Here is a 13,629-nt window from a genome sequence, read left to right as displayed (position 1 = left end):
CTTGGCAACTAGTTCATACTTACAACTGATTTTCAAGCAGCCAGCAAGCAGAATAACCATTTCCATTCTTTCATCTTCCATCTTCTCTAGAAAGTCAGTGAGGAAGGCAGCAAAAAAAAAAAATGCAAGCTGGTGCGGCCTGACAAAAAGACTCCCTCTTATCTCAGGGGGGTTGGCTGAAAGAGCTGAGGGGACTTGAACTCCTTCAACAGAATGGAGAAATAGAGCTCAGATCCTAAAGATCAGAGGTCTGTTTCTGTATGCACCAAACATATTTCTTTCAATGCCTGGGTAAAAATTAACATCGACGTGGGGTGGAGAAATATCTGATATTTTCAGGATCTGAGCTGTTATTCCATTCTGCCAAAGCTATAGCCTTCTGTCAGCTCCTAGAGACGAGAGGAAACTGAAACTGAAGTAGAGAATGGAAAGACAGTGAGCTAAGGAGCATGGGATGGCTCAGGTAGCTGGGGAAGGCCATAGGTGAGTGTCCGTCTATCTGTTGGGCTGAAAAATTCTGCTTGGATTTGGACAGGAAGGATTTTTAGCGCCTGAGCACTGAAAATGAGGCAGCCTGCTCTCTTTAATTTGGAACTCTGGTAATGTGCACAATCATATTAGCAGATGGATGACCGTAACCACAGGTGCCAGGATTGTGATCATTGAGCAAAGCAGTCATGTGGACTGAGAGAGTCACTGCCTTACAATCACCTAGCCATTCCAATCCTTAGCAGTATTGCTAGAATTAGTATCTTGTTTTAAAACTCCTAGTCAGTATAACATAGAATTTTTTGTTATTTACTCAATTATAGCAGGAAAAAGAAGTACAGACAAGAAAAAGTTGTTTTAAAGGGAAAAAAAGATGTCCTTGATTGTCTCTGAGCTTGAGTTTAAAATAGTTCTTGAGTCTAAAATAAATTAAAGTAGTTAGTACATTAATTTTGGGAACCTTTTAAACTCAAGCACAATGTTCCTTCCAAAACGAATAAGTATGATCCAACATACTGGTTTCTTGTCAAATTTAGTTGCTTGTTTCTTCATGGATTCTAATCCTTGTAAGCAGCATCCAATAAAGCAACATGAATGTAAAAAAGAATTGACCTTTAAAGATATTGCATCATTTTGTATTTTTTCCTTGGCATTCATTGATAGTATGGTTGTTATAATAAAAACTGATTTGAATGGTTGATTTGAAATTATTCTTAGAAGTTATCTAGTGTGTCATAAATTAAGGTGCAGTAACATAAAGAGCTGCAGTCAAATACTCGGCAGTTGGGCGGGTCGAATCCCGAGTGCCGCGTAACAGAGTGAGCGCCTGTTACTCGTCCCAGCTTCTGCCAACCTAGCAGTTCGAAAGCAGGTAAAAATGCAAGTAGAAAAATAGGGACCACTACAGTGGGAAGGTAACAGCATTCCGTGTGCCTTTGGTGTCTAGTCATGCCAGCCACATGACCACGGAGACGTCCTCGGACAAGCGCTGGCTCTTCGGCTTTGAAACGGAGATGAGCACCGGCCCCTAGAGTTGGAACCGACTACCACACATGTGCGGTGGAACCTTTATCTTTACCTTTAACATAAAGAGCTATGTAAGATTCACAATTGTTTTACATGTTAATTCCAATATGGAGGTTTCTTTCTGTTTGCTGTGGTATGGTATACTAAGAATATTACCATATGATAAAACTCCAATTAAACAGAGAGTTTTCACCAACATATCCCAACTGATTACCAAACACTAGACAATATTGCAGTTTTATGATGCGACCTATTATTCACATATGAATACAATCCAAATTAGCATTTATTCAATCCTTTGCATTTTTAGAAATGCATTTTAAAATTCTACATGCTTTAAAAAAAGGAGTGAATTTTGAATCTCTTATTATAGATTTTGCAAGCTTTGGGGAAGTCATACCATCCAGGCTGCTTCCGCTGTGTGATTTGTAATGAATGTCTTGATGGAGTGCCATTCACACTAGACAGTGAGAACAAAATCTACTGTGTCCGAGATTATCACAAGTAAGGAAAAAGTTAAATTTGAAAAGTTGCAATCTATATAATTTGTGTCCAGGTAACTAATAAAGATTTAAAATACTATTGGTGTTTGATGAAAATGAGCGCATGGGAAAATTTGTCAAAATACCACGGATGTACATTTTCATCATGTTCTTTCTCTAGAAATAAGTGTCATTACTATCTTTTCATTACTACAAGTTCACTAGAAAGTGAACAAGCCCCTCTGTTTTTATCACATTTAAATGACATGTTATTACATATTATTATTTTCTTTTCCTACAACTACTCGACTCAGCCTTCCATCCTTCCGAGGTAGGTAAAATGAGGACCCAGATTGTTGGGGGCAATTAAGCTGACTTTGTAATAATGCCGCTTGGGTGTGTGTGTGAAAGCCCTAATAAGTAGGCATATACATAGAATGAAGGCTACTGCTAAGCTTGTAAGCCGCCCTGAGTCTTCGGAGAAGGGCGGGATATAAATGGAATTAAAATAAATAAATAAATAAATAAATAAATTCAATATTAGAAGGTCTAATTAAAGATAGCCAACAGAATTATCAAGCATTTTTATTATTTATTAAGTATCTTTGACATATATTGGATCTCTGCCCTGAAATTCTTGCATTTTAAAACATGGCAAAAGAAAGACATTAAAACGTGAGGAAATGTCAGAAATAAAAGAGTGTAAAATAAAAATATAAGTATTTATTGCAATTTCATACATGGAGAAATTGTATTGAAGTACAGCAACCAGCATGAATACAAATGGTACTTTATCCTAATATAAGTAAGGGAGGGACCAGGGATTGAACAGTAATATAGAACTTGTTTCTAATTTATGGCTATGTTGTAGCAGATGTTCTGATAAATTCAAAGAACATTGGTTGGTGGGACCTAGAAGACAATTCTCCCCCCCCCCCACACACACACACTATAGCTCCCAGCCTGTGGAACATTTTACCTCTGTAGATCAGGTTGACCCCTAACCCTGTTAGCATTTCATAAGGCTCTAAAAGTCAGATTCTGTCCCAGGGCCTGGAACTCCTGAGAGTTCACAGGGGCCTGCTTCTTGATTATGCCAATGCTTTCTTTTTGTTGGTGCTGCTTGATTGCTGTGTATTTATAATGCTTATAATTATTTTATTTTAATTCTGTTTGATGCACAGCATCATTTGTTGAGATGGGCAGCTATATAAATTGGATAAATAAATCTAAAGCACTGTGATGCCTTGAAAACAAAACAAAAAATGGGAAAAAAATTCAGACAGTCAGTCTTAGGAATGTACAATTAGATAATAGAAAAGTGAAGAATTTTGCCCTATTTATTTTTATTGTTAAGACCGGAGTAATAATACTGCGGCCCAATAGACAATATTAGTCTTCAACATTCTTTAGCCATAGCCAGCATAGCCAATGAGATTTTTTTTTAAATCCCATTTATATCCTGCCCTTCTCCGAAGACTCAGGGCGGCTTACAATCTAAAGCACAAACCAATGTGCTTAGCAATAGCCTTCATTCTATGTATATGCCTGCTTGTTAGGGCTTTCGCCCCCCCCCCCAGCAACATTATTACAAAGTCAGCTTATTGCCCCCAACAATCTGGGTCCTCATTTTACCTACCTCGGAAGGATGGAAGGCTGAGTCAACCTTGAGCCTGGTGGGACTCGAACCTGCACTAATTGCAGGCAGCTGGTGTTACTTAAGGAGGCATTAGCCCACTGCTCCACCAAGGCTTACAACACTTATTTCCTGATACTGTTAGTAGAATACCCACTTTCGACTCTACATTTGTCTGATTCTCTATATTTGTAGACTTCTACAATTTTAGCAGAATAAGAATACTGAAATATTATCATTGATACCATTTAAGTTGCTATTACACTTTTTGAATGCTCCTCTCAAGTTTTTTAAAAAGTAAAAATAGATTAACATGTTTTTTCTTGCAAATGCTTTTATTTTGTGTAGAGGGATATTCAGGAATGTGATCCTTAGTTGTAGTCTGACATGGAGGAATTGATCTGGTTGCATTTTAGAGGAAAACTTGAGAACTAGTATAGAATGCCATCAAAAATAACATTAAAAAAATCAACTGAAACAATTTACAAACTGATTGAACTGATTATCTTTCATTTTTAAACTTTTTTTTTGTAAAGAGTTTTGGCACCAAAATGTGCAGCTTGTGGCCTTCCTATTTTGCCAACTGAAGTAAGTAATGATATTTCTTTATATTATTTTTGGTTGCACTGCTTTTAAATAAATCCATCTCTTTTATATTGCAATTTCATAAGATGATTTCCCCCCCCCCAAGTTTGGAAAGTGCCTCTTACTGTATTCTACCATTTTGATAAACGCAAACACCATTTAGGTCCATTGGTGGACTTAAAAAATTGATGATAACTAAGAATTTGCACATCGTGTCATTGTGGTTGTTTATATAGGGTTGTAAAAAATCTGATAATGTTCAAATTTTTACGTTCTCTTAAGAGGCAGGATCCAGCTGCTTTTATTTTTCAAGAAGCTGGAAAAAGGTTTTATGTGATTTACAAGGGGATAAATATGGGAAGATTGTTTTCATCTTTCTTTTTGAAATTTTGAATTTGAGATTTTTTTTTATTTTCCATGAGATCCTTATACATCCTTATCTTATGGGACATGGCAAGAGTTTCTTTTTTGTTTAGTTTCTTTTTCTTTTGATTTGGTTTTAGAGCACCATGCCTGATGTGCTAAACTGTTTGATAATATTAAGATATATTGTAGTGGTTGAGATATAATAAAAAACTCTTCTGTATTCGCATAATGCTTTACATAAGATTAATATACCACAAATTTCAATTACAATTATATTTTAAGGCAAAATGAGTACATTGTGTGGTTTTGTAAAGTGGGATAAATCAGAGTTGGTGCCCTTTGGTTTTATGAATAAGACTCATAAAAGGCTTTTAATGGTATACAAATGATTTCATTAACATTAGTTAATTCTTAAAAGTTCACTCAGCAGCTAATTAACATTTATTACTTGATTTAAATGAAAGAGAATTTAAGTAGGTAACCCAAAATGCTTAAGTGCTGTTCATATTAAATGTTATCTCTTGTTTAAACAGTGTAATGAAGAATTTGCCATTTAATTTGTCTCCTTAGGAGCCACTGACATAACTTTGAAATTTAATTATAGTATTTTTAAAAACATATTTGATGTATATAGCAATAGCAATAAACATACTAGTTCATATTTTACTTTTGCCAAAAGAACATTTCATAAGAATTAGAACAATGTTATTTCTCCTTTAAATAAATTTTTACAGGGATCTGATGAGACTATCCGTGTGGTGTCAATGGACAAGGATTATCACATAGAATGTTACCACTGTGAGGTAGGTACAGTGTTCTTGAATAATAGTATATTAAACAAAGCTGATGATTTCTAGGAATTGTATTTACCCATAGTTGAAAACGTATTCTGCAAGTGCTAGAAATCCAGCATGGGAAAGTAGAGATTTTGAATAGTGCACTCAGTGTCATTTTTGCTCATCAGCAAACCTCGTTTAATGCATATAATTGTTTCAATGCATAGATTAGAAGTACATAATTTGGAAATAGGGCATCCTAGTTTTAAAAACAAAGTCTTGTAGTTCTTCTACTGTATTAGAACTTGGAGTGAGATTTTAACTAAGGCTAACATTTTATGTTTAAATTAAATTGTAAATCCATGAGGGAGATGGACAGCCTAGAAATGCGATATAGATGGATAGATAGATAGATAGATAGATAGATAGATAGATAGATAGATAGACAGACAGACAGACAGACAGACCATCCATGGTAAGCCAGTCCATAGTTCATTGGGGGCTGTTTTTAGTGAAAATCAGAAGTAAACACCAGTTTTCAGCAAAAAATGTCAAATGGCAGTTACTGCCATCAGCAGTAAATGAAGGCCAATTACCGAGTGTCTGAAATGGGGTCATGAGATGGTGGCTGTCAGACCTTTGGAAATACATACATACATAACCTTTTGGGGATCTGTTGTAATTTTGAATAATCACTAAGTAATCACTTGTAAGTCAAGGACTACCTGTAAGCTCTATCTTTTGGTTGAAAGTTTATGGCAAGAAAATCAGATTTCAGTCATCTTAGTTCTGCTGATAAAATGCTTCATTACTGATACTGTTTCTTTTCCTCTCCACCCTCCCCCCAAATTATAAAGTCTGACTATAATAGAATAGATCCTTGTGATATTTGCATATTCAAGCAGTGGGCTAATGCCTCCTTAAGTAACACCAGCTGCCTGCAATTAGTGCAGGTTCGCATCCCACCAGGCTCAAGGTTGACTCAGCCTTCCATCCTTCCGAGGTAGGTAAAATGAGGACCCAGATTGTTGGGGGCAATTAAGCTGACTTTGTAATAATGCCACTTGGGTGTGTGTGTGAAAGCCCTAATAAGCAGGCATATACATAGAATGAAGGCTACTGCTAAGCTTGTAAGCCGCCCTGAGTCTTCGGAGAAGGGTGGGATATAAATGGAATAAAAATAAAAAAAATAAAAATATATTGAATTAGTTATCACAAAGAGTTGTTTTTAATGAAATTAAAATTTGAATTTAGCCAATTCTCCAAAATAGAAATGCCTGGTGCTCAGATTCTCCTACATAATGAACCAACTATCTTGATAAGAAGAGTGTTTGTCATCTATAGGGACTGCAGGCAGATACTTTTAGGGAAGTAGCATAGTTTATTTTCTTTTAATATGAATCGATTGATGGGTATTTACATGGAGCAATGTGAGTGTATTAATCAACATTCTATTTCCTTCTCTTTTACATAGGACTGTGGAATGGAACTCAATGATGAAGATGGTCACCGTTGCTACCCATTAGATGAACATTTGCTTTGCCATTCTTGCCATCTTAAGCATATAGAAAAAGGCACTAGCCCTGTAGCTTCCTATTGGCATCACTATTAGTTGGCTAATAGTTTCCAGAATCCTGTCAAAGGAATCAGTAATTTGGGGGAGCAGTTGTATCCATATGGGAGTGAAGATCTTTTATGTGCATAGGAGACTGACAGGATACATATGGTATTATCCAGATTACTTTGTAGTTTCTCTGCCCTTAGGCTGAAAAAGGGGAAAGGGATATTTGGGTCATTTGATAGAAAAACATTAGAAGCAAATATGATACAGCCTTCCAAACTGTAGGTCTTCAGATCTGTACAGTATAGTATGTCAATTATAGTTCCTATCGTCATTTGTGGAGATACAGTATATTTTGAAATAATAGAAAATACTTGTAGCTTGGGTTTTAGATTTTTGCAGTGGTTTGCTCTCCAAGCGTGTTTTAATTTAGTTTCTCAACGTTTTGTTGCCAGACTACGTAACATCACCAGCAGGATTTTCTTGTCCTATTTTATTTAGCTTACTAGATATAGTATACGTTTTACTAGTTGGCCCAGATGGTGACTGATTTTGAGTTCTATCAGTGTATTAGTTGGCTGTCTTAGTGAGCTTAGTGTTAAATTTTTTTAGTGCAGGTTGCCTTCTGCCTACCCCTTTATAATTTGATCCAGATTTCTAAAATTGCAGATATTTTGAAAACAATTGATCTGGTGTTTTCCCCATTTCATTAGTCTTTCTACATAATGTCAGAAATGCGACATTATGTACACGTGTGAAATACCAGGTAGTCAGAATAACCGAGAGCACATATGGAGACGATAGATGTAGCTACTTTTATAACTTTTATTTGAGCACTTGAAACAATTTAAGATATGAACTTTTGAGATAATTTTTTTAGAGAAACACAGAATTATATGTACTGAAGGAATAAAAACTAATATCTATTTCTTGAATTCTTGGGCCTTAAATCATAGATGCTACGTTTAATATGTCTGATATTACATCTTGTGTACTTGTTACTAATTCTTAGGATAAACCTAAGCAGATTAGATAATGTTAATTTAATTTTTTGTCCCAGATGTTTATCATTTGATTATCCATATACTACCCAACTTTATTGTGTGTCAATAAACTAATTTCACATAATTTCTGGTTTGTATGTCTAACTTTAGAAATGGTCTTAAGTGTTCATAAAATTAAAACCACTGCAATATCAAAAATTCTAGCATGCTGAGGTAGGTAAAACCATGAGATAGCTTCATATACAAGATGATGGAGGTGACATAAAAAATGGGTTTCATATGCACTTCATGGAGAGGATCCCAGCAACATTTTAATAAGAATATTGAGACATAGTTATGAAGTTTGTACTTTTATATATACAAATTAAACATTTCAGGTATACTTTTAGGATCACTGCCTTGACAAGAGAGATGATTGATTGCTAAGGAGGCACATTAGTTGGTGACACTACTTTCTACATTTGTACAAGTGAAGTCACCTGCTTGCAATATGGATTCTTTACAGAAGGCTTCTGCAAACACATCATAATTTGGGTGTTGTCATTTCAAATTTATAAGTTCATCATACACCTTTTTTAAAAAAAACTAATCCTACATACATTTTTCTTCATAGCCACAACAGTCATTCGATATAAACAATTGTAAGGTTTTGGGACTGGTTAATTTATATAGTGGAAAGAAGTAAACAATTGTTGCTAGAATAGGCAGGCAAAGGAACAGCCATCAAAATAACATTTAACCCAAAAATTCTACATGTGCAAGCAGAGAGCAGAAGCATATTCACTGGGAAGTTTTTTTCCAAAATATTGCTCTTTCTCCTGTTAATGCATCATTGTCTTCTTTCCACTCCAAACTTTCACCAGTATCTATAGTGTTTCAAAACTAAAATTAAAGCAGACTTGAACAACCTGAGATAAGGCAGCCAGACTTACCAGTGATGTTCCACTCATAATCATTGCAATCCCGGTCCAAAGATGATGTTACAAGCCGTGCTATTTTTTCCGTAAACCCCCCCCCTCTAAGTCAATCACAATTACCCCTGCTTCTGTATTGATTAGGGTGGAAACATTGTTTTAAAACAAGAGCCAATTGCAGCATTAGAAATTGCTGGAACACTTAAAACCACATTGCATGAAATGGTCACTTTTTTTTGAGGTGGGGACATTTATACATTTTTTCTCCAAGAGACTGAATTTATTTTATTCCAGCCTTTATTTAAAGGAGTTTATAGTAAAAAAAAACCTCATTTGCTGGTGTGAATTTGATATGTAATTAGCTAGTCAGATACAATGGTATAAAACAGTGGTACTTAGCATAATGCATAGCCATAGAACAATCTGCAAGATGTTGAAAATAATACAGTATGAATGATTTTACAAAGTTGATATTTGACAGAAGGAATTTCATAATGTAAATGTTATATATATTTTATATTTTTATATTTTATTATATTTGTATACCGCCCTTCTCCCGAAGGACTCAGGGCGGCTTACAATCTAAAGCACAAATCAATGTGCTTAGCAATATTGTCTAACATTCAGACACAAAAGACATTACTTTAAAAAAATTGAAGTTTTATTATTGTTTTAAGTATATTGTTTGCAACCTCTCTTATAAAGCACTGGAATAGAGACATTCTCCCAACCTCCAAATTTAAAGAATTTCCATCTAGCAACTAGAAACTATCCAGATCTTTTTCCTCTGCTGCAGTTATTTTTAAGAAATGCAAGAAGGATCAAGGAAGAGTCTTTTTAAAAAGAAAATAAAACAAAACATAGAGATCATCCATTTAATGCAGTTTTCTTGTGTTTTCCACATATTTAAGCAGACTCAACCCGCCCCATTGCTTTCTTTAAACTAGATCATTTAAAAAGAAAACAGGAACAGCATGTATTTATTACAAATAACTGAAAGGATAATCCAAAAATAAACAAACCCCATCCAATAACCATTCACTTAACCTTTTTTGTTTCCAAAGTTCATATAGTAAGAGGTTCATTTTTTAAACAGTGAAAACATTGCAGCAATCCGCTTAGCTTTAACTTAGGAGAGGAAACCTTTATCTGCTGAAACTTGCTACACAGTCTCCTAGTATTTAAATAACATAATTTCAGCTGAGTTTACTAAAAATAATGCACTGCACTTGAAGCTGATTCATGTCTGGTTTTGAACACAAATAAATTAGAAAATAGATGACAAAATGGTTTTACATTGGTCCTTGATTTAGGTATAGTTTCAATAGAAAGCTTGGAAGCACTAGAATTGAGACATGTATTTATTAATAATTAGCATGAGACTATATTATAACTTACTCATTTTGAAAGTTACAGTTCTAGAGAAATAGTTATGGCATGCACAAAAAGCTGATGCTGATCCCAAGTGGAAACATCGAGTATTTCCAAAGAAAAAAATATCAAATATTCATTCAATTTTCCACAGATCATTCTTACTAAATCCAAGGCAGCAGATATAGTACTGGATTGCCAATTTTAAAAATCCATCTCCATTTGAGATTCTTCAGAAAGAAATGAATACTTTGGACCTTTAGCATGAGAGGGTTTAAATAACCATTTTCTACATTCTTTGATTTCATGTACATCTTTTTTAAAAACAAAGCAATTTGAATCACATGGAAATCTGTTATCTAAAGCTAAGGGGAATATAGTTATTAAAGCAGCACAAGACATATCCCAGAAAAATCAGTTCTACATCTCATCCTTACTACGTTTTAACAGAATGTTGCATTATTCTCATCCATAGCTGGCTGAAGGAACTTTTGTTTTATTCAGAAAAAAAGTATTTTATTTCAAGAAATATAAGAAAACAGATGCTCTTGGATTGACTTAATTAAAAAAAAACCTTGTATTTGCAATATTACAAACTGATTATATGGATATCCAATCCGAAATCAGTAAAGCAGCAATTGTTACGATTAATAAGCAAAGCTTTTCCATGTACCAGAGAGGATAACTGATACATATTTTAACCTAGCAACAGATAGATCTCTTGACACACCAGAAGATCATAATCCTCCTTAGCAATGGCGCTATCTAAGACTTCTTACAATATTATACTGCTGGAATAATTCAGTCACAGATTCTTTAGGAATTCAGGTCTCCCTGTGTTAGGCACAGTGTTAGTGGCTTTCATTTCCATCTTGTGTATGCAAGTTCTCCAGCAAATGCAATCATTGGAACTATAGAACAAAAAAGTCAGTCCCTTCCACCAAGTAACCAAGTGGAATCACCTTCTCACCCTTCAAAAATGAAACCTAACCCTGCCCCCACAAGTTAGTGTGGAAAGCAGGTCAGTAGAGACTCCATGTATGAACTGAGGAGTCATCTCTACCAAGCCGCTTTCCACACACACAAATTCAGTCCATTTTTTCTTTTTGAACTAGCCTAGGTGCATCTACAAAATCTTTGCCATTGTAAAGGATGATAGCAAGAGTTCCAAAACTTGCAGTTCCCCAGAACATCACGTAAGCCAGTGTCTCTGTCCATGTGTCCCCTGCAAAATGTAATAAATTATTTTCAATTACAAGCCACAAAACTGGTGATCATGACAACTGCGCTCCCTTAAAAAAATAACTCTTTTCTACATGATAAGGACAATCATCACTGTGGTGAAAGGTTATTATAACATATGAACTTGTAAAAGTTATTTTCCCCATATCTGAATGTGAAAGAAGATGATACATGAGGGGTATCAGGAGTCTTGAAGATATAAAACTCCAGAAAGAGCAACTTCAAACACTTCTGATTAACCTTTAATAAACCATAAGAAACTAGAAGACTGTGAATTCTAGTCCTGCCTTAAGTACAAAGTAAGTGGAAGTTTTTAAGAAGAAACTGGACAGCCATTTGTCTGAAATGGTATAGGGTTTCCTGCCTTAGCAGGGGGTTGGACTAGATGACCTCCAAGGTCCCTTCCAACATCATCATCATCATCATCATCATCATCATCATCATTATTATTATTATTATTATTATTATTATTATTATTATTATTATTATTATTATTTATTATATAGAGTTACTTCGGGCCAGTCATACTCTCTTTCAGCCCTGGGGCGATATCAACAAGCCACTTCTGAAATCTTGCAAAAAAAACCAAACCCCAAATCCCCAAACTTTAGGGACTACAGCTTGTCCTCAATTTATGACTGTAAGGGAGCCTAAGTATCACGATCATAAGTCATGACACTTGTAAATGGGTCAATAGCATGACCAACCCAATTTTACAACCTTTCTTACAGCAGTCATTAAGCAAACCAATGGTTCACTATAGGTGCAATTTTGCTGAAAATTGGAAGTAAATGCTGGTTTTTGGCAAAACCATCATAAAATGCTGTCATGTGACTATGGGATGTTGCAAATGGCTGTAAATGCAACCCACTTGCCAAGTGTCCAAGGTTTGGTCACATGACCACAGGGGCCACTTTGAATCCAGGTTGTACCGCAGAGAAATCTTGTAACTGGTTGCTAAGTAATAAGTCTTAAGTCAAAGACTACCTGCAATATGGTGTGAAGTTTAGAAAGGCTGAATGATTACTTACCAGCCATAAGCAAACAGATAATGCACATTGAAAAAGCAACTACCATAATAATAGGTAACTGGGAAAAGAAAGAAATGCACATAGTTAGGAGTAATGCACAATGCATAACAATTTGAAAGTCCGGTCATATATGATGTACATACAGAACCCAATAGTACAGTATTACAGCTTCAGCTCCCAAAAGTTTTAAAAATCACAGTACATATATCAGTCTTAATGTCTCTAAGAACATATATAGTATTTTAGAATATACAGCATGTCATCATGAAAACCTATTATGCATCCCAAACATAAAACTGATGTTGCACACTGCAAAAGAAAATCTCTTATTGCTCATTGCATATTTCTCATATATAAAATAGAAAATATTGTCAATGATGCTAAATTACATGTTTAATCGAGTTCTAAAAGAACCAGATTCTCTCTAAACAAATTTAAAGAAAAAGTGAAATTGGTCAACAAACAAGAAGCTTGCCCTGTAACTCAATCCTTGTGTCATCTGGAAATGACTGGCAATCTGTTTTTTTTTAAAGTAGAATAGCAAAACAGATACTTTAAGATTTATTCTTTCCCTCTCTCTCAAAAGAAGGCATGAACATTTGTCCACAATCACTTCCCAGCTTCTTTAGTATACGTTTTTTTAAAAAAAAGAAGCCTTCACTACAAAAAGTTTGCTAGCCTTGTTTACTTTTTATTTTATGTCTGCTTTTTCTATTAAGCTTATTAAAAACACAAACTAAAAGGCTACAGAATTACTATTGCCCACAATCCTAAGTGCAACTTTCTGACCTATGAATTTTCTCTTGAATTACTAAACAAGAAAATTCAATTATTAATTTACATTTCTTTTTCTAATCTCATAAATTGCATGGATGGAAAAAAAGCTGAGAGGAAAAAAAATTGCATTCAGTGCATAATCCCTTTTTAACATTTATAATCACTCCTGCAATTCCACTTGCTATCCTCTGCCATTACAAAACTACACAACACACTTAAATACGCAGTACAAAGCTATGACAATCAAGTCATCGTATTTCACTCTGTCCAGTATAACCCTTGATAATTACAGCTAAAATCTTCCAAGCACAACAAGATGTGATACCAGAGTTTTAAATTTGCTTTCAAATACTGCCTTGTTCGGAAGTC

The 13,629-nt window shown here is 34.8% G+C and overlaps 2 protein-coding genes across 2 annotated transcripts in view; one reads left to right on the top strand and one right to left on the bottom strand.

Annotated features, from left to right (window-relative positions):
• Nucleotides 1–7,058, top strand: part of LIMD1 (LIM domain containing 1) — a 33,525-nt gene extending 26,467 nt beyond the window's left edge. Inside the window, exons 6-9 of the mRNA XM_083376678.1 lie at nucleotides 1,889–2,019; nucleotides 4,170–4,221; nucleotides 5,319–5,387; nucleotides 6,835–7,058. Coding sequence (XP_083232804.1) covers nucleotides 1,889–2,019; nucleotides 4,170–4,221; nucleotides 5,319–5,387; nucleotides 6,835–6,972 — 390 coding nt within the window. The 3' untranslated portion in view covers nucleotides 6,973–7,058. The remainder of the gene's footprint in view (nucleotides 1–1,888; nucleotides 2,020–4,169; nucleotides 4,222–5,318; nucleotides 5,388–6,834) is intronic.
• Nucleotides 7,059–7,067: 9 nt separating this feature from the next.
• Nucleotides 7,068–13,629, bottom strand: part of SACM1L (SAC1 like phosphatidylinositide phosphatase) — a 50,356-nt gene continuing 43,794 nt past the window's right edge. Inside the window, exons 19-20 of the mRNA XM_083376679.1 lie at nucleotides 12,484–12,541; nucleotides 7,068–11,435 (exon numbers count right to left, since the gene is read on the bottom strand). Coding sequence (XP_083232805.1) covers nucleotides 11,299–11,435; nucleotides 12,484–12,541 — 195 coding nt within the window. The 3' untranslated portion in view covers nucleotides 7,068–11,298. The remainder of the gene's footprint in view (nucleotides 11,436–12,483; nucleotides 12,542–13,629) is intronic.

The sequence above is a fragment of the Vipera ursinii genome, assembly GCF_947247035.1.
Source record: "Vipera ursinii genome assembly, chromosome: Z".
Taxonomy (NCBI): Eukaryota; Metazoa; Chordata; class Lepidosauria; order Squamata; family Viperidae; genus Vipera; species Vipera ursinii.
Note: the sequence above shows the minus strand (reverse complement) of the source record. Positions and strands in the feature narration are given on the sequence as shown.